General features: G+C 41.0%; 1 protein-coding gene and 3 long non-coding RNA genes across 4 annotated transcripts; 1 reads left to right on the plus strand and 3 right to left on the minus strand.

Moving 5' to 3' along the window:
* Window positions 1–17,860, plus strand: LOC114919728 (uncharacterized). The gene is made up of 4 exons (XR_010664942.1): window positions 1–281; window positions 16,639–16,836; window positions 16,944–17,187; window positions 17,732–17,860. It is a non-coding gene; the product is annotated as an uncharacterized lncRNA (long non-coding RNA).
* Window positions 277–15,217, minus strand: LOC136177305 (uncharacterized). Its single transcript, XR_010664943.1, has 2 exons — window positions 14,727–15,217; window positions 277–5,139 (listed from the first exon to the last, which is right to left on the minus strand). It is a non-coding gene; the product is annotated as an uncharacterized lncRNA (long non-coding RNA).
* LOC110004807 (nuclear factor 7, ovary-like) lies at window positions 5,307–8,564 on the minus strand. The gene has a single exon (XM_020660311.3). It carries the CDS (start codon window positions 7,925–7,927, stop codon window positions 6,542–6,544), a length of 1,386 nt encoding a protein of 461 aa, XP_020515967.3. The 5' UTR covers window positions 7,928–8,564; the 3' UTR covers window positions 5,307–6,541.
* On the minus strand, window positions 17,513–19,655 carry LOC136177306 (uncharacterized). Its single transcript, XR_010664944.1, has 2 exons — window positions 18,583–19,655; window positions 17,513–17,870 (listed from the first exon to the last, which is right to left on the minus strand). It is a non-coding gene; the product is annotated as an uncharacterized lncRNA (long non-coding RNA).
* Between the last annotated feature and the right edge of the window lie 1,684 nt (window positions 19,656–21,339).

A 21,339-nucleotide genomic window follows, 5' to 3' on the forward strand; every position in this document is an offset into this window, starting at 1 on the left:
AGAGAGAGAGAGAGAGAGAGAGAGAGAGAGAAAGAGAGAGCTCGTCACATCAGTCTGCTCGCTCAGAGAATCGCTCCTGTGGTTCTTTAACTTTTTCTCAGCCGCTTTAACTTGAAGTGGATTCCTCTTAGACCAGTCTGATGTGGACTTAAACGAGACTCGGACGTGGTGCTGCAACTTTTTGTAGACTCTCTCAGAGGATTTAGTGTCCAACCTGCAGTCTGGAGGAGTAGGTGGTGGAGACACGTCACAGAGAAAACCAGCCACACAAAAACATCCAGGTAGGATCTCATTTTAATCACATTTGACTTTTTGATGTTTTTTCTGCATATTTGGAAACATACATGAACATTACAGGGGAAATGTGTGCATTCAAAATGTAGTTTTGTAGTTTTCTGATTCAGTGTGCCTGCTTGTATTAGGGATATTTAGGATGTTATTGTGGGTCTAACATGCAGATTATTATGTGTTCAGATGATGTTGTATCCCTGAAGTTAGAGTGAATTCGGTTAATAATGGATCAATTTCAATTCAATTCAATTTATTTGTATAGCGTCAACTCATAACAAGTGTTATCTCAAGACACTTTACAAAAAGCAGGTAAAATACCTTCCTCATTGTTATGTTACAAAAAGCAGGTAAAAGACCTTCCTCATTGTTATGTTACAAAGATCCGGCCGATCCATCATGAGCACTTTAGCAAAGCAGCAAAAGTTACAGTGGTAAGAAAAAACTTTCTCATTAAAAGGCAGAAATCTTCTGCCGGATCCCCGGCTCATGACGAAACAGCCTTCACAGGCCCTAGTTCTGGCAGGCCGTCAACCAACGATCTTGAGGAGCCTAAGAGAGCTCAAGAGCTCCCAGGAAAGTAGATGGTTAGTGACTGAGATTTACAGATAGATACAGCACCAGCCCTAACTATAAGATTTATCAAAAAGGAAAGTTTTAAGTCTATTCTTAAAAATACAGACTGTGTCTGCCACCTGGACCCCGGCTGGAAGGCGGTTCCAGAGGAGAGGAGCCTGATAACTGAAGTCTTTACCCCCCATAGTACACTTAGAGACTGTAGGTACCACCAGCAGGCCTGCACTCCGGGACCGCAACGCTCTCGAGGGACAGTACGGCACTAGTAGCTCCTTAAGATAAGATGGTGCCTGGCCATTTAGAGCTTTGTAAGTGAGAAGAAGGATCTTGAATTCTATTCTAGACTGTATAGGGAGCCAGTGCAGAGAAGCCAACACAGGAGTAATGTGGTCCCTTTTCCTAGTTCTAGTCAGTACACGAGCTGCAGCGTTCTGGACTAGTTGAAGAGTCTTTAGAGACTTACCAGAGCACCCTGACAAAAGAGAGTTACAATAATCTAACCTGGAGGTAACAAATGCATGAACTAGTTTTTCTGCATCATTTTGCGACAGGATATTCCTGATCTTGGATATATTACGAAGGTGAAAATAGGCTGTTCTTGAAACTTGCCTGAAGTGAGAGCTAAAAGACATATCTTGATCAAATAGAACTCCTAGATTCCTTACAGTGGTGCTAGATGCCAGGCTGATGTCACTAAGGACAGTCAAATCACTAGAAAAAGTCTCTCTGAGGTTCTTAGGGCCTAGCACAACTTCAGTCTTGTCTGAGTTAAGTAGCAAAAACTTTCTGGTCATCCACGTCCTAACGTCCTTAAGGCACGTTTCTAGCTGACATAACTGACTGGTGCCATCAGGCTTCATTGATACATAAAGCTGAGTATCATCTGCATAACAATGAAACTGTATGGAGTGTTTCCTCATAATATTTCCCAGAGGAAGCATATATAATGTAAAGAGAATTGGTCCAAGCACTGAACCTTGTGGGACTCCATGGCAAACTTTAGTGTGCATAGAGGACTCATCATTAACATGTACAAACTGAGATCGGTCTGATAAGTAGGATTCAAACCAACTTAAAGCAGTCCCTGTAATTCCAAGCAAATGCTCCAGTCTGTACAACAGGATCCGATGGTCAATGGTGTCAAAAGCAGCACTAAGATCTAACAAGACGAGCACAGAGAGAAGTCCCCTGTCTGAAGCTAGAAGTAGATCATTTGTAACTTTAACTAGTGTAGTCTCAGTGCTATGGGGGACTCTAAATCCTGACTGAAACTCCTCAAATAAACTGTTGTCATAGAGAAAGTCACACAGCTGATTAGCTACCACTTTCTCCAGGATCTTTGAGATAAAAGAAAGGTTGGCTATAGGCCTATAGTTAGCTAGAGTTCCTGAATCTAAAGTAGGCTTTTTAAGTAGAGGTTTGATTACTGCTTCTTTAAATGCCTGGGGTACATAGCCTGCCAGTAAAGACGAATTGATCATATCTAATATAGAGTTGCTAACTAAGGGACTTAGTTAAACAGTTAAGTTAGTTAAGACTTCCTTAAACAGCTTGGTTGGGATTGGGTCCAAAAGACAGGTTGACGGTTTCGACGCAGAAAAAATGGAATATAGCTCTGAAAGGTCGATTGGAGAAAAACAGTCGAGACTAATATCTGGTCCTGGAACTGTTTCTCCCATATCAGAGGTATCTGCACCAGGTAAGGGCAGGAGGTTACCAATGTTGTCTCTGATGTCCAGAATTTTGTTGTTGAAAAAGCTCAGGAAATCATTACTGCTGAGGGCTAAAGGAATACAAGGCTCAATGGAGCCATGACTCTCTGTCAGCCTGGCTACAGTGCTGAAAAGGTATCTAGGATTGCTTTTGTTTTCTTCGATTAGAGAGGAGTAGTAGGCAGCTCGAGCGTGACGTAGAGCCTTCATATATCTTCCATGACTATCCTGCCAGAATAAACAAGATTCTACCGTTTTGGTCGAGCGCCATATTCTTTCAAAATTCCGCAACGATTGTTTTAGAGTACGGGTTTCTGAGTTGAACCATGGAGCCACTCTCCGCCGCTTGACAACCCTCCATTCCAGGGGAGCAATCGAATCAAGAGTAACTCTCAGCGAATCCACTGCAGTATCAACAAACTGATCTAGCTGAGAGGGACTAAAGCTATCATAAGAGTTTCCAACTGGGTTGAAACATGGTACTGAATCAAAAGCAGCTGAAATAGCTTCCTTAAATCTAGCTACAGCACTATCAGATGAACTTCTAGAGAGCACATTTTTATTAAGCAGAGATAATTCTGGTAGGACAAAGTCGAATGTAATAAGGAAATGGTCTGATAGAAGAGGATTTTCTAGGAAAACTGTAAGGTTTTGGATTTCAATGCCATAAGCTAAAACAAGATCCAGGGTGTGGTTGAAACGATGAGTAGGTTCATTTACACCCTGGGTGAAACCAATAGAGTCTAACAGTGACATGAAAGCTGTGCTAAGGCTATCATTATCAACATCCACATGGATATTGAAGTCACCTACAACAATTATTCTATCACTGCTAAGGACTAAATCTGATAAAAATTCTGCAAATTCAGATAGAAACTCAGAATATGGTAAACTACAACAACTAGAACTGGCTGAAAGGTTCTTGAGACTGGATGTGAAAGACTAAGAACAAGGCTTTCAAAAGAAGAAAAATTCAGCTTTGGTCGAGGGTTAACTAGAAGACCAGAATTAAAAATAGCTGCTACTCCACCACCTCGTCCAGTGTCTCGAGGTATACGAGTACTAAAATGACTGGGAGGAGTGGATTCATTTAAACTAACATATTCATCTTGACACAGCCAGGTTTCAGTCAAACAAAGTAAATCAATATGCTGATCTGATATCAGATCATTCACTAAAAGAGATTTGGATGCTGAGGACCTAATGTTCAAAAGTCCACAGTGAATCTTCTGATTTTTTAAGCAAAATCGTATTTGTAGTTTTGATTCTACTGAGATTTTGACGATTTACGCCGTTTGGATGACTTATAAAAACGGGTCTGTGCCGGGGGACAGACACAGTACCTATAGTATAACTACAGTTCGATTCAGAATTACAGCTATAGTGACTGGGAGACAGATCTAAGTGCAAGACTGCAGCTCTGCCTCCTGGTCTGAACTCTGTGTTGTTGTCAAGGTTTTGGACTAATAACCTCTGCTATGTTTCTAGATAATAGAGCTGCACCATCCAAAGTGGGATGGATGCCGTCTCTAGCTAGCAGACCAGGTTTTCCCCAAAAAGACTGCCAGTTATCTATGAAGCCCACATCGTGTGCTGGACACCACCTCGACAGCCAGCGGTTGAGTGATGACTATACATGTCATCACTGGTCTGATTTGGGAGGGGTCCAGAGAACACTACGGAGTCCGACATCATCTTAGCAAAAGTACACACCGACTCCACATTAACCTTAGTGACTTCCGACTGGCGTAGTCAGGAGTCATTAGTGCCGACATGAATTACGATTGTATCAAATCTACCTTTAGTCTTTGTCAGCAACTTTAAATGAGATGCGATGTCGCCCGCTCTGGCCCCGGGTATACACCTAACTATGCCCGCTGACTTCGCTAGCTTCACGTTTCGGACTATGGAGTCTCCAATAATCAGAGTTTTATTCTCTGTGTGTTGCTGAGTGGGGAAAATTTGTTTGAAACGTGAAGTGGTTGGTGGGGAACCGTGAGCTTCGATTTTTGACTATGCTTCCCTCGGACAGTAACCCAGCCACCGCCTCCCGGCTGCTCGGGAGCTACCGGGGGGGAAGCCAAGCTATGTCGGCCCGCACCGGCTACAGGTGGCTGGCTAACTACTGCTGCGTACGATGACTCTGACTCAATGGTGCGGAGCCGTCTCTCTAACTCAGACACCCTCGCCTCCAAAGCTGAAAATAAACTACATTTCTTACAAGTATCATTATCACTAAAGGAGGACGAGGAGTAACTTAACATCTGACACGTAGAGCAGGAGAGAGCAGGAGAGGGAGAGACAGAAAAAGAAGCTAACTGCTAAGCTAAGCTAAGAGTAGGTACACAGTAACACAGTACAGAGGAGAACAGAACAGGAAATGATGCAATACGCTCACCCGTAGTTCGCTGCTCAGGTGCTGCTCGCTGCTCGGACACGTGATGTTCATCAGGTCGTTGACCTTCAATCATTAACCCCGTGTTCTCCAGAGCTCGTTGGATCTCTGAATCTAACTCCTCTCCGACCTGACGGACGAGTCAGAGACGACACTGATCCACTGGATCTGAAAGGTTCAGGTCGCAGGTTTAGACTGGACTTAAAGAAACACCTGAAATAATCAGAATAACTTTATAATGACTGACAGAGACAAACTCCTCCTCTCAGGAGAGACACTCCTCCATGATGACTTTTACAAGATCAATGAAACACAACACGAGTCATAAAGACGGATTCAGATCAAGAAACTTTATTAATGATTACAGGAACAGGATTCACACTAACCACATATTTAAACTCTTTGTTGTTCTAAAGAACGTAAAGCGTTCTTCAGAGGAGGGTTCATCCTCTGAACATGAAGATGGTAAAGAAATATGAACAGTCTTCAGGTCTTATATTTGACATTTCAAACATGATAACAAACCCACAGAGCCGAACCTTTACAGGATGAAGCTCCAGAAAGACTCAAACTCAGAACAGGTGATAAGGACAGTTATACGTGTCACATTCAGGGGAAAAACAAGGAACTGGACCCACATGCAGAATTAACTAAATGTATTTAATAAACAAAAACTTACTTCCAAAAGTTCAACAAAAAAAAACACAGGGATCAAAAACAGAGAGCCACACAGGAGCACGAGCAAAAACTGACAAATACCAACAAACAATGAACTGACACAGAGGACAAGAAACACAGAAACTAAATAGACACATGGGGTAATCAGACACAGGTGAGACTAACGACACAGGTGAAGACAATGAGGGTCATCAACACGGAGGGAAACACACAGAGGCAGGAATACAATACAAGAAACACTGAAGACAACTACAAACTAAATCATGAAACACTAAAAGACACACAGAACTCAAGAATGAAACATTACCAAGAAAACACACTAGAACAAAGAAACACAGGTATAGGAAATACAAAATAAAAACACTAGAAACTAAGCTAGGAGACAAACTGAAAATACAAACTACATAAGACCAAATCATGACAATACGTTGTTTTTAAGAGAGAGCCTCGTAGTTTAATTATTTCAAACTGATTGTATTTAATGAATTCATGTTTAAAATAACTTCAACAAAACATAAACTGAGAAGAAGACGAGCTTTTTATGGCTCATTAATTATTCATCATTAATGGATCATTGATTGTTAAGGTGTTCAAATATCGCTTAAGAAAAATGAGTGAAATTTGATTCTAATCATCAAGATGTTTTTTTAAATCTACAGTCACAGAGATTCAGTGGTTAAGTCCTCAGTGGGAGTTCTTCTCTCAGTTCTGATGCATGCAAACTGTTTCTCAGTGAAAGTGTGTGTTGGTGTCAGACTCACTCTGATCCTCTGCAGCCTCTTCTTCACTCAGAGAACAGGGACAGACTCTACCCCCCCCACAGTGTCCCAGCTGTGAGTCCCTGAGTTACACCAAACAGATCTGAGCTCTGTCATAAAGACAACCAGAGACATCAGGACGACACAGTCACAGAGATCTTCTCTGGTAACATCTTCAGTGGGAGTTTATCCACAGTGTAAATGTATGGAAACATCCTCTCAGTGAAAGTGTGTGTGAAGGTGTGTATGTGTGTGTTAGTATCAGGATCAGAGAAGGACAGCTCTCCTCTGTTACAGTCCAGATTCATTCTGATCCTCTGAAGCTTCTTCTTCACTGAGAGAGCAGTGTCTGGATGTGATGAGGTGCGTGCTCTGTATTTACCATCACTGAACCATATTGACCATAATCCAGACTCTATGTCTCCCTTCCTCTGTTCAGACTCTGCTAACACACCCAGGTTCCAGTATGTACTGTCTCCAACCTGGACGTCCCAGCTGTGAGTCCCTGAGTTAAAGCCCTCAGAGCCCAGGACAGAGTAATAATAATCAAACCTCTCTGGATTATCAGGAAGCTGCTGCTCCTCTCCTCGTGTCACACAGGTCAGATCTTCAGACAGGATGAAGACTGGATGAGCAGTGTTTGGGTCCAGAATGACCGGACTGTAGGAGACCATGTCCTTCATCTTGTTCCAGATGTTGAAGCTCAGGTTGCCCAGGTGTTTGGCCTGGTCTATCAGAGCTCCTGAGGGCAGCTGTGAATCCTCCAGCAGGGGGCGCTGCTGGACTCTTTCCACTGCAGCCTTGTAGTTTTTCAGGAATGAGACGTCTTCAGCTCTCAGCTCGTCCTCTGTGTCTCTGACTGTGTGTGAAAGAGCTGCTATCTCTCTGCTCAGAGCCTCCATCTCCTCCTTCATCCTCTGACTCTTCTGCTCCTCTTCCTCCCACAGTGCACACAGCCTGGCCTCCTCTTCCTCTTCTAGAAACTGGTGAAGCTTCTTAAACTGCTCCTTAATCTGCCTCTCTGTGTGTCGGGCCTGGACCTGAATGTGTTCTGCTGTTTGATCAAACTTCACTTTAACTTCTTTAAAAACATTTAACTTCTTCTTTACCGGCTCCAGAGTTTCCTGAAGTTTCTTCTTGTGTTGTCCAGCAGCTTCATCGATGGGTCTGAATCTGTGATCAGAGTGTTTTTCTGAATCTCTGCAGATGACACACACCGGCTCCTGATGGTCCAGACAGAAGAGTTTGAGTTTCTCAGAGTGCAGACTGCAGAGATCCTCTGAAGCTCTCTGATCTCTCTCCTGCACAAAACTCTCACACAGGTTCTTTAAAGTAAAGTTAGGAGGTAATAAATCCTTTGAATGTCTCCTCTTACAAACCGGACACTCCTTGTTCTTCTCCTTCCAAGAGTCCTTCACACACTCTCTACAGAAGCTGTGACAGCAGGACAGGATGACTGGATCTTTAAAGATGTTGAGGCAGACCGGACAGCTCAGATCTTCCTCTAACTTGGACGCCATTTTATCTCAAACTGAAGACGAGGAGACGAACAGCTGGGAGTCACTCCCTGTCACTCAAAGTTCCTTTAATCTGTATTCTTTGTTCTTTTTTTTACGTCTTATCCGGTTTGTGGATTCAGTTTCAGGTAAAAGTCCAGATTAGTAATGTTACGTTTGACACCGAGGCTTTGAAGCGTGTGTCGAGTAGGAGGCACATTTCTAGCTGAGGCCCCGTATCGTAGTGATGTGAAAAGCAGTTCTTTTCAGTGAACTGAATCAGTAGAATCAGTTCAGTAAAGTGATTCGTTCAAAAGATTCGTTCACTGAATCGTTCAGTACTTCTCTGCAGCTCTGTCTGTGAATCAGAATTTAATAAACTGAAACACGGTTTAGTTCTGCTCGCGATCGTACTGAGAACAGCCGGTGGTGAATAATAAACCAATGAGCTGAGAATTTAGTTGATAAAGCTCCAGTTTGCAAACTGAAAGCTGCTAAAACATTCACATTTATTTTCCCCGACCGTTCTGTTCAATATGTTCAGAACACAAATCACTCACTGACTGACTGAGAGGAAGAGAGAGAGGAGGCGGAGCACACACACACACACACACACACACACACACACACACACACACACACACACACACACACACACACACACACACACACACACACACACACACACACTCTTTTCAGTAAGTGATTCAGTTCAGTTGGTTCACCCAGATGATTCGTTCGTTTTGAACGAATCGTTCATGACGACACATCACTACCGTATCGAGGCCAAGGGGCAACCTCCGGTCTCGAAAAATGAAGCCTATGCGGAAGTACAAAAAACTGCAGTTCCTCGAGGTTCCGCTTGAGGCTGGCTGCAGAAGCGCCGGAAGTGCCATAAGCCCACAGCCAAAAAAGCCCGTTTTTACCACAGGAATCAACATGTTTACAGCCTGGTTCAAAAAACGAGATATATCTGAGAAGTTGACGGCCCCTTCTCCTCACACTGTGGGGGGGTGAATTTTTTTATAACTCATTGGATTTTATTCTATTAAGGAAAACGGCTATGCCCATATTTGGTTGTGTCAGATTTGATTGACAGCTCTGCGCGCTGCATCTGTCTGTCAGGTCAGCAGGTCAGGAGGCTAACAGCTTGATCCGTCTGATTTCTCCTCTTTGTTACTTCGTTTGGAGAGTTTGTTTAACACATATCTGACAACATACATGGCTTGCTGTGCGGTTAACAGACCATCCAACAAGTTGATGCTTCAGTTTTTTTCGGTAAGTGATATAGTAGTGTTATATTTACTGCTTACTCATGTGTTTATATTTACGGACCTAGCTTGTTTAGCGTTAGCTTGTAAACCAGTCGGCTAACTGTGTAGCTCATTATTTACATTAATTACGGTCAATGGTTTAGAAATGTTTGTTGTGAAGATGTTGTTGTTGAAAATAATGAGTTTGTGTGATGTTAGAAGCTAAAGGTTCACCTCGGTGGTTATCTGACGTTATGATGAATGTTATACTCCACCTAAATGTGGACATTAAAAAACAAACTTTGTGTAGTAATTATCCGTCAGTAACATAAACTGAACTGAACCTAATGTGCTGTGTAGGTTATAGAGGATGACATTAAAGTTACATGGTTGATGTAGTGTCTTAAGATTTGAGCAAACTGTTAACAAATTTAAAAAAATGCACTTTGTAAGAGCATCTGTAACCATTAAGAACTATATTAATAACCATATTAATTTTCACTGAACTCATACACAGAATAGAGCAGTAGAAATATAAAATATAAATAACATATGGAATGAAAATAAGATATAAAGCACATAGATATAAAGTATAAGAAATAGTTTGAAGAAGCCATGTACTGAGCTCATGTTAATAATAAATGAGTTACTGTATGTTCTGTACTAAAGCACAGAGAGTTGGGACCTGTTAATGATTTAAATAATTCAGATTATATTTGTTTCATGTTAAGATGAAGTATTATCCACAATAAATTGCTGAATTTTTCCTCACACAAAATCTGAGACCATTTGATGTGGAATATCATTGTGTGAGTGAGAGAGCTGAAAATAGCATGATTACAATAATGTTTATCTTCTTAACTTTGAATAGATGTTGATTACCTGAATACTGTACCTTTGTTGTCTGGGTAGTACACTGTTGAATTTATAAATGTACTCTTACACACAGATGAATACAGAAAAATAGATGAGAACAAAAAAATGATTTAATGAATAACTGATATTTTCTCTCTTTCTTTGTCATCCTGAAGACCCCTCACTAAAAGTCCATGTTCTCCTGGATCCATGTCACATGCTCGAGCTTCTTCTGAATGACTTTTCAACAGTCGAAGTTCTGCTGAGAGAAGATGGCCAGCAGATAAGACAGCAGTACATCAACGAGCTCCACAGGCTTCATCAGGAGGAGGAGGAGGGTTTGCACCTTGGAGACTGTATTCATGCTTCAGCTGTTCAAATAAAACTAGATCTCCTCCAAACAACTTGCAATCAAACCATTTTCTTCCCATTTTAAAACCCTTTGTCCAGTTTAGATGGGAGAAGTTGATATTATGTGATATTGATCAGGGAAGACTACATTTCTAAATCATTTTTAACTGTGTTTTTATTCACAAGTTATTGATCTTATTTACTCTCCATGTATCTTGATTTAAGAGTGGGGCTGTGTTTAAGGGCAAATTTTTGCAATGACTCTGTTCCATCCCACTTTCAGAAATGAACTACATTAGTATTTATCAAAAGAATAAGAAGTTGTGTAAAAGTAGACTTCCTTCCCTAAGCTATTGAGTTGAGCATTAATCTGAAATGTATCCTCATAAGTAGACATAAAGGAGTGCATTTATATAGAAATATTTATTTAATCTGAAAACCAACATTAAAAAAGTCTGTTTTTACAGCAGAGATGAACATGTTTACAGCTTGGTACAAAACAAACAAATAGGTGTGATTAGCTCATGTCTCCATGGAAACACACTGTACGGGGGGGGGGGGGGGGGGGGGGGGGTGAATGTTTTGATGACTCATCAGTTTTGATTTGATGAAGGATAAGAGTTATTCACAATAAGGCGTGTAGCTGACCTGATTGACAGGTGGGCGCGGTGTAACGGTTTGTCAGGAGGTTTAAAACCCGCCTCAGCTCCAGCTCTCAGCCTGTCGTTAGGTTGACTGAAAGTTACAAACGTCTCACTTGCGCTGCCTCATCTCGGTCTCTTCAATCATATTCTCAAAGCGTCATTATGAGCTACTTGTAGTTTTCTGCATACTTTGTGTGCTAATATTTTGTCCACACATTCGGTTCACATTATTTTTGTTTTGAAAGAGTGAAGCAGCTGTCGTGACTGATATCTTCGACCGAGCACTGATTGCTGTTTGTGTTTTGTCTTTGTTAGATCGTCAGGGTTCAATCCCCAGATGGGATGAGGAAAATTGCTTCTACCAAGAGGGAGATGGCGTCTGCGTTTCTGAAGAAGGTAAAGTGTTTAAAACTCTAACTTCAAGTCATGATTCAAACAAGCGGTTTGCTGTTTTTTTATGGTATCAGATCTGCTCTTCTAAAACATCTTCGGTCTATTTTTTCTGAACACACATGTACACCAGGGGAGACTGGGGGCCCTGACTGCCCCTTTTGGTGGTCAAGGCACTTTTTGTATAAAAAAAATACAAATTTAACTTCCTTAAAAGGTTTTCTTTGGAAGGCATCTTCCTTCTTTGTGGCTCACAACCCTCGGGGGTCTTAACCCCCACTTGGTGAACGACTGATCTACACAACACGTTCTATTGCTTTGTAATTAAGGTCGTCCAAATGTGCCATACTTTTTCAGGTACCCAGTGATCCAAACGATTAATTTATTTTTACTTCAATAGTCAAAAAAGAATAAAAACTACAGACATTTGGTCATAATAACTTTAATCCAAAACTGGAGTGAATAAACCCCAGCTGTGGTCCATTCAAATTCACAGGCTGTCATGTTGGTGTCTTATAAAGATACAAAAGTAACATTTGTGTCTCTCAAAAACAGAGAGAGAGCAGAGGAGGTGACAGCAAAGGTGACATTATCTAAACTGTACAAACATGCTGGAACTTTGTTTGTATTTGTGCAATTTAGACAGCATGCAGGAGTTTGCTTGCAGTGTTTATTTATGGGTTTGGCCTTTATCTATAGATAGGACAGTCGATAGTCAGAAATCAGAGAGAGAGAGAGAGAGTGTGGGGAACAACATGCAGTGAACAGAGCCACAGGTCAGAAACAGACTTGGGCCCCTCACTTGGAGGACTATAGGCTCAGTACATGAGGGCACCCCTCGCTTGCAGTTTTTGGTAATTAGAAAACAAGAAATGTATTATTAAATGTGTTTCTGTGGTATCAGAGAGGTAGCAGAGACAACAACTCCCATGATTCCCCGCCAGCCTCAGCGTCATATTTTGTTATTGTTTTGATTGAGAGCCCCCTGGTGGAGGAATGTATATACTGTACGTTTAATTAATTGACGTTAATCGCAAAAAAAGCAAGTGAATATGACTTCACAAATTCTACTTCTGAGTAACAACCTGAAAAATAATCTAGTCTCTGCAGGAACGATAGGAGACCTTCACTTTAAGCCAGACGAGGAGGTTCAGTCTGACCGAAACAGTGAAACAGTTTAGAAATGATTTCTTCAAGATGATGATGTGGATGAAAGTTCAAACGCTGCAGTATGGATTGTTGATCATCTATGTGTCACTACACTGCCGCTGCTCATCAGTTGTTGTTTACAACCCCGGCCCTAGAGACCACACTGATAGAGATAATTAGGGCTTCAGTTTTTGTACGACTGTTTTATCTAAGTTTGGCTCCAGCTGTCCTCCAGTCATACTCAAGCACATGAAAATATTCTTTTGACTCAATAAATGATTGATGAAGGATAAGAGTTATTCACAATAAGGCGTGTAGCTGACCAGCTTGACAGGCGGGCGCGGTGTAACGGTTTGTCAAGAGGCTTAAAACACGCCTCAGCTCCAGCTCTCAGCCTGTGGGTGTCATCACTCAGGCCATCCGGGGGAGACCTCCCTCACAGCGAGCTGTTGAAGAGAAGCAACTGAAGTCCACCCAGAAGAACCAACAAATACAGATGTTGTTGAGGCTCAGGTTTCTTCCTCTGTCTCTGCAGCTCTCTGGGCACCTCGACGGACAAGTCACCAATAATCCACACTGTGTCTATAGGAGAAATACAAAGGTGTTCAATTAATGCCTCAGACAAGACAAAATGTACAGTTAACTACATGTGACAGCTCAGGGTGTTTTTTTGTTATGAGCCACATCTGCAGGAATAATATTGAACAAGGTAGCTGCAACTCATCATAATAGATGCCAGTCTTAAACACTATTTTTTCTAATACTTAAAGTTTTTAGTGTGAAGCTGACACTGTCCACAGACTCCATGACTTCACAGGGTTCAATAGAAAACAAATATCTTATAATAAATACTAAATCATTATTTTTCAATTGTCATGTTCACCTCATCGCTGTTGACATCAGTAAATATAAAACACAGACATTCCTCTTTTTGTCAGAACAGTAACATGAACTGTATGCTTTGTAATATTGATTTCTTCTGGATGTCTCATATTTATTTACAGTCTATGGATAAAACTTTGTTAATGTATTTCTCTGCTAACACTGACAAAGTCTAACTGCTCTGACAAATAACTAATAACCATAGTTGTATATTTAACAAAGTGTAGTTTTAAGTCTTTAATAAAATATATGGATTGAATATAATTAGTTTTAACTGTGTTGTAGAAAAGTTAAATGTTAACTTACTGTTTATAGAGTTTTCTCAGGATGAGCAGCAATAGTTGATGATAGCAGCCTAGCTGTTAGCTATGCTGTCAAGTGGACTGCTAACGTCGAGCTGAATGGGCGGAGCTAAGTCCCGCCGGTCCCGCCTTACTGCTGTCGTTAGGTTGATCCGAAGTTAGGTTGAGACTGCAAATCCAATATGGATGCGGCCGTCGATTGGACTCATTTTCTGCCTATGTCACAGACGGGTCAGGGTTCGTCCAGTAATATTTACAGTCTATGATCGAGGCTCGTGTTATTTTAGGAGAAGCGCGAGACAAACGAGGCCTCACTTCGAGTCTACGTCATTGATTTGAAGCGAAACCCACTTGTCATGTCTCCTCGTGAGTTTGCGTTAGTTGGTTGTTGGGAGTTGTAGTTTTGCTTCTCTTTTTTTGGAGAAATGGAGCCTGTGAGAAAGAGGAAAACGTCTCCTGTTCGGGAGCATTTTGAGTTATAATCTCCCAATAAAGTAAACGTTAAAACCAGGCGCGGAGCCTGTGGCTCATTGCAGAGGGGGGGGGGACCAATAGTGGGCCCATAAACTGTCTATAGGCTATATAGCATATGCTGTAGCCTATATAGTAATATAGTATATCATTTATGGTATAATATCGGCTGTATGGAGATACAAGACGGGGCGGGACGAAGAGAAACATTATCAACCCATTAAACCACATTATCAACCCATTAAACCACACATTATCAACCCATTAAACCACACATTATCAACCCATTAAACCACACATTATCAACCCATTAAACCACACATTATCAACCCATTAAACCACACATTATCAACCCATTAAACCACACATTATCAACCCACGCACGACAACAAACTTTGTAAACAGTGTGACAGCAATGGCCTGCCGTTCATACAGTACGATAACCAGCAGACACGGCGGTCTCCAACACATGCAGCCACAAACAAAAGACCAGCATCTAATCTCAAATAATGATGAAACAACTTACCAATGAAGTTTTCATCAGCACTGTTGCTTTCCTGCAGCTAGCTGGGTGCTCCTCTCTAACATGTTTATTTGCTTGGTTAGTTTCGTTTACGTTAGTGGAGCTAGCAACGGGAGGAGACTTGCCAGGTTGAGTTGTCAATGAGAAAACATTTTTTATTTAGTTTTTTACACTTTTAATGTTCCGAAAAACTGCGAGGGAAACAGAAATGAAGCAGACAGACGACTAGCTTTTTAAAACTCCAGACAGCAGCGGGGGCCCAGCAAAGGGGGTGCTAAGAGGTGGAATCAATGACATTACAAACAGGCCACAGCACCCCGCTGGAGCTGTTTGCTGCCGTAGTTGAGAACCCCCTTGGCAGTGGAGGGGGGCCCCTCTCTGCTCTACAAAATACATTGTGTGTCTTGATTGCGGCAAAAGAAAAGAGACTCAGACCTCGTCAAACTAACTTTACTAGATAAGGAGCTTTCTTTCAATCTTTCTTTCAATCTTTCTTTCAGTCTTTCTTTCAGTCTTTCTTTCAATCTTTCTTTCAATCTTTCTTTCAGTCTTTCTTTCAGTCTTTCTTTCAATCTTTCTTTCAATCTTTCTTTCAATCTTTCTTTCAGTCTTTCTTTCAATCTTTCTTTCAATCTTTCTTTCAGTCTTTCTTTCAGTCTTTCTTTCAATCTTTCTTTCAATCTTTCTTTCAGTCTTTCTTTCAGTCTTTCTTTCAATCTTTCTTTCAGTCTTTCTTTCAGTCTTTCTTTCAATCTTTCTTTCAGTCTTTCTTTCAGTCTTTCTTTCAGTCTTTCTTTCAATCTTTCTTTCAGTCTTTCTTTCAGTCTTTCTTTCAATCTTTCTTTCAATCTTTCTTTCAGTCTTTCTTTCAATCTTTCTTTCAGTCTTTCTTTCAGTCTTTCTTTCAGTCTTTCTTTCAATCTTTCTTTCAATCTTTCTTTCAGTCTTTCTTTCAGTCTTTCTTTCAATCTTTCTTTCAATCTTTCTTTCAGTCTTTCTTTCAGTCTTTCTTTCAGTCTTTCTTTCAATCTTTCTTTCAATCTTTCTTTCAGTCTTTCTTTCAGTCTTTCTTTCAATCTTTCTTTCAGTCTTTCTTTCAATCTTTCTTTCAGTCTTTCTTTCAATCTTTCTTTCAGTCTTTCTTTCAGTCTTTCTTTCAATCTTTCTTTCAGTCTTTCTTTCAGTCTTTCTTTCAATCTTTCTTTCAATCTTTCTTTCAATCTTTCTTTTTTCCTGGACTTGTAGTTCCCGTAAGTCCTCAAACTTGTTGAACAATAGATTTATATATATTGTTGTTTCATAGGCTATATCTTAAAAAAATAAGATCACCGAATGATAATATGATTATATTAACTAAGGTATGTTATAAAGTAATATTACGTGAATCATTATTGGTTGAAGTAGGTAAGGTAACTTTACTACAGTCTGATGTGACTGTTAAAGTGTCATCAAGGTAACTTTACTACAGTCTGATGTGACTGTTAAAGTGTCATCAAGGTAACTTTACTACAGTCTGTTGTGACTGTTAAAGTGTCATCAAGGTAACTTTACTACAGTTGCAGTCTGTTGTTTCCATGTTAAAATCATTTTAGGTTGCTGTTCTTGCTGTCTGATGTTGCCTGTCTGTAGTCAAAGTTCAAATGAAAATCACTCCACACAATTCGTATGTTCTTGAGTATTTCTTGATCTAAGGTAAACCTGTTACTGACCTTAATCTACATTTCAAAAATCTAAAAACACATGTATGTTTGGTACATACTCCTGCCATTACTCCTGACCAAGGCATCATGAGACACCAAATGAATATTAAATTAAGAGCATATTTATTGTATCCTATCATATTCTATGATGTGTTGTAATAGTAATCTTCTTGGTTGTGAAAACCTGTAATTGTTTTTGTTACTTCCCCTAACAGATCACATTGGAAGCTGCCAAGGTTCCCATAGTGATAAGGTCCACATCTTGTTCCTGTGCTGCAGGGAGAGCCCTTTGGAACCACTTGGTGGGGCTTCTTTATCTAAGTGCCCGTTTCAGCACCTCGAACTACAAGATTGTGCCATTACATGTGTCTTGCACTGACAGACTGCAGACCTGGCACAGGCCTCGGACCCAGGTCAGGAATCAACACGAGGTTATGATTATAAGGAAGAGCAAGTTGGCAGTTCTATTAAAAACACACAAAATATAAGCGATGAATCCTCATATAATCTTGTGTGGTAGGGCCCCTTCCTGACCCGGGTGTGATGTCTGTTGGAGAGAAATTGAAAGACATTCAGCCACAGCTGGGGATCTGTAAGATTCTTCATGGACTTGAGGAACTCACCATGGTGGAGTCCAAATTTGGTCTTGTGCCCTTTGGATCAGTTCTATCATACCAGTGCCCCCTAGAGAGCGTGCCCTGGTGGGGAAAGTGGACGCGGGGAAGATCAAGCACAAGTGGGAGAACCTCAAACAAAAATACAAGGTAGGCATAAGTAAGCTGCTGCCTTCCAAAGGTGTGAGATCACCTGCAATGACTTTAATGTAGCCTTTACACAAGTGTGTGTGTCTGTGTGTGTGTGTGTGGTGTGTGTGTGTCCCCAAAACGGGAGTGAACACGGAGGGAGGAGAGGCCACCGCTGCATCCTGGAAATGGTATGCCCTGATGGACGAGGCACTGGGTCGGAGGCCTTCAATAACACGTCCGGTCACCATTGACTCTTCAGGATGTAGTGGTGGTCTCTCCTCCCTCCCCTGTACAGAAACGACTAAAACACAGACACTTCTAAGTGAAATCCAAATAGGCAAAATGTGAAACAGGCACTTTTATTAACAGAAAATGCAATGTGAGCATGCTCATGAAAAATTATATTTGTGAACAAACAAAACCTAAATCTCCATAAATAAAAGTAGTGGAAATGAAAATATATATGTTAGTAGTTATGGTCCTGCAGTGCTTGGATGACCCCAATAGGTGCAAAAACTTCTGCTGCCAGCCTGTTCCTCATGTTGTCTCCTGGCATCATCAGGGTGGTCCCAGTGGTCATCACCCTGGTCATGGAAGGCCCCCTCCTCCACCTCTGGCTCCACCAAATCCCCATTGTTGATGGAGAGGTTGTGGAGGAAGACACAGGTCGACACCACTGCAGGAACAAAGGTTGGCTTGATCTACAGGAAAAAATACAAGTTTAATGTAGCTGTATAATGAAAGTAAACATGATTGAATAGCTCGCATTACGCTGCTCTTTTGTTTTCATTATTGTCTCAGAATGTCCATACCTGTATTACTTTGCTGCTTATATTTAATAGCCACTGCTCAGCACTTATTCAACTAGTGTGTACTTAGAATGGCTGCCATGACGTGAGTGGGTGCTACAAGCTGCAGTCTGCTGGCTCAATTATTTGTCTATTGAGGTCGCTGAGATTTATATTTCCACTCTAAACTTTGCTGATACTAATGAACTGCTTGTGGTGAATCAAAAAACGTAAACTATAGCAGCCTTCAGCATCAAACCAACGAGTTATTGGACCACATCCTTCTTATATTGAGGGAAAAAGTTTGCTGGCCTCACAATGGGTGATGCGCAAATGACTCTCCAAAGTGTCTTGGATATGATGCAGCACATGAAGCTTGACATGATTTCACACATGGACACTAAAATGGATCAACTTGGAGCTAGTCTGACCAAAATAGATGGCTCTCTTAGTGTGCCTGGAGAGCAGGTCAACTGGAGAGCAGGTCAACTGGAGAGCAGGTCAACTGGAGAGCAGGTCAACTGGAGAGCAGGTCAACGAGCTTGAGCACAGAGTTAGCTCGAACGAGGATGACATCACAGACCTGGCCAGACGTGTAAAAGTGCTCGAAAAAGAAAACACTGACCTGAAAGCATGGGTTGAAGACGCTGAGAACCGAAGCAGACGCTCCAACCTCCGCTTCATCGGCATCCCCGAGAGGGCCGAGGGTAATAACATCCTTGGCTTTATGAGTCGTCTGATCCCGCAGCTTCTAGGTGAAGCGGATTTCTCCTCCGGTGATCGAGCGCTGTCATCGTACTGCTGTCAAGGATAACTCCAGAGCCAAGGGTCCCAGGCCGATCTTGGTAAAGCTCCACTACTTCCAGGACAAGATGAAGATAATGAAACTCTCCAGGGAGAAGAAGGAGCCCCCTCAGTACAAAGGAGCTCGAGTTTATATCTACCCGGACTTCTCCGCTGGTCTGATCCAGAGACGCCGGGGTTTTGATGCGGTTAAGAAAAAGCTCCGTGACAGAGACATCAAATACGCCTTGATCTTTCCCTGCACGTTGAGAGTTGTCCGTGCTGGTAAGACACTTTTTCTTCGCACACCTGATGAAGCTGAGACATTTTTGGGTGAACTTTCCTCCATTGATTCCTCCATTGACTCTGACATGACAGCTTAACGCTAGTGGCTAGTGCTAACGTTAGCACAGAACTCTGAAAAGAGGCTGATGAACTTTTTTGTTTATTTTCCCTTTCCATTTTTATTTCACCGTCAGGTGAACTCTTTTGTCTATTTCCCTTCTTGTAATTATTTTACCATTGGACCGGCAAGTTTTTTTGTTTGTTTGTGTTTTCTGTTTTGATTTACAAAGTGGGCGTTGGGCTGCTGTGATGGATGCTGCCTTACTAGTGTTTGCCGTAAAATGTGTCGCAAATGCCGTAAAACTGTGTAACACTAAAAGAGTTCGGCTATTTTAAGTTGATGGGAAGGGATAGACCCTTACAATAATTTATTACAATCAGTGAAAACTCTGAATGATGAAGTAAATTAATTATGAAGCATCTGAGGTTTCTATTATTTTATTATTTTCTAGTATGTCATCAGATGACTTCATAAAGGCCTACTATATCATTTAGTATGAATAAACTTACCTCTTACCTCTGTGTGTGTGTGTGTGTGTGTGTGTGTGTGTGTGTGTGTGTGTGTGTGTGTGTGTGTGTGTGTGTGTGTGTGTGTGTGTGTGTGTGTGCATTTTTGCTGCCACCTTACTTGCATATTTATTTTCACATCATCTCGGAATAATGAACTCTATTAAAGGTATGCATGTTATTCACTTATTGAGAGCCTGGCTCACCTATAATAAACCTCATGTAATTACTCTTTCTGAAACCTGGTTAAACAGCAATATTTCTGATGATGAAGTCACAATTGATAACTATGTCCTGTATAGAAAAGACAGGGGCTCAAGAGGAGGGGGTCTTTTGACATATGTATCCTCAAATTTGACTGCAGAACTTATTTTACCAACTGAGAATCCCTCGCGTTTTGAATGCCTTTTTGTTAAAATTATTTTACATGAGAACAAACGACTTATCATAGGAAATATCTATAAACCTCCCAATGCTCCTGCTGAAACAACTGAATGTATCCTATCAACCATTAATTCTTTAGACTGCACTAGTGAAAAAATCATATGAGGTGATTTCAACTCCAATTGGGCAGATCGCTCATCCCGTAATGATCGCAATCTCTTCAACAGCATATATTTAACCCAACTTATAAGTGAACCTGCCAGAGTTGGTCCCAGTTCGTCTTCTCTACTTGATTGGATCCTAGTTTCCCATCCCGACAGAATCATACAATCTGGGGTATTACCTGACTCTTTCAGTGACCATTCTATTGTTTTTTGTGTTTGGAAAATCAAAGTGCCTCACCTTCCTCCTAAATTCATCCAAGTAAGGAAAACTAATAATATTAACTCTGAACTTTATATTCAAGATATCTAAAACATCAACTGGGAAAGATTTCAACTAATACCATTCGTTGAAGATGCCTGGAATTACTTTTATACTGAGCTTGTTGAGATAATTAATAAACATGCTCCCTGGACAACAATTAAAGTCAAGGGTCGACATTTACCTTGGATAAAAGGAGATCTTATACACTTATTCAAACAAAGAGACAAGGCTTGGAAAAAATACCGTGTAACAAATCATTCTTCTGACTGGAATGCTTATAAAGAGCTGAGGAATAAATGTAAAACCAATACTAGAAATGCTAAGGCAAATTATTACAAAGACTGTCTGTCAACTGATTTTAAGAACCCAAAGCAATTTTGGAAGAGAATCAATAGTATAACCAATAAACCCACAAAAAATCCTACTACTCGTATCAGAATAAACAATGAAACTGTCAGTGAACCATCATTAATTGCAGAGGCATTTAGCCAACACTTCTCTACAATTGGTAGCTCCCTGTCTGGTTATTCTCACTCTGACTTTACCCCGACTCAGAACAGATGTGGCAGTTCCTTTTCCTTCAGAACTATCACACCAACTGATGTCCAACAGGTCACTGATGGTCTAAGCTCTGGATGCAGTGCTGGTCCAGATGGTCTGGAGATTAAGTTCTTTAAACTTGCCTCTCATATTTTATCATTTCCTCTGGCTGATTTATTTAATTCATCTCTTGCAACTGGTAAAACTCCCTCTTCCTGGAAATGTGCCAGAGTAACCCCCCTCCATAAAGGGGGTGACCCCACGGACATCAATAATTATAGACATATCTCAATTATTAATAGCATTGCAAAAATATTTGGAAAAACTCATCTTTAATCAATTATCTAAATATCTTAATGATCACAACTTATTATCAACACACCAATCTGGTTTTAGA

This window comes from Labrus bergylta, chromosome 21 (assembly GCF_963930695.1).
Source record: "Labrus bergylta chromosome 21, fLabBer1.1, whole genome shotgun sequence".
Classification (NCBI taxonomy): domain Eukaryota; kingdom Metazoa; phylum Chordata; class Actinopteri; order Labriformes; family Labridae; genus Labrus; species Labrus bergylta.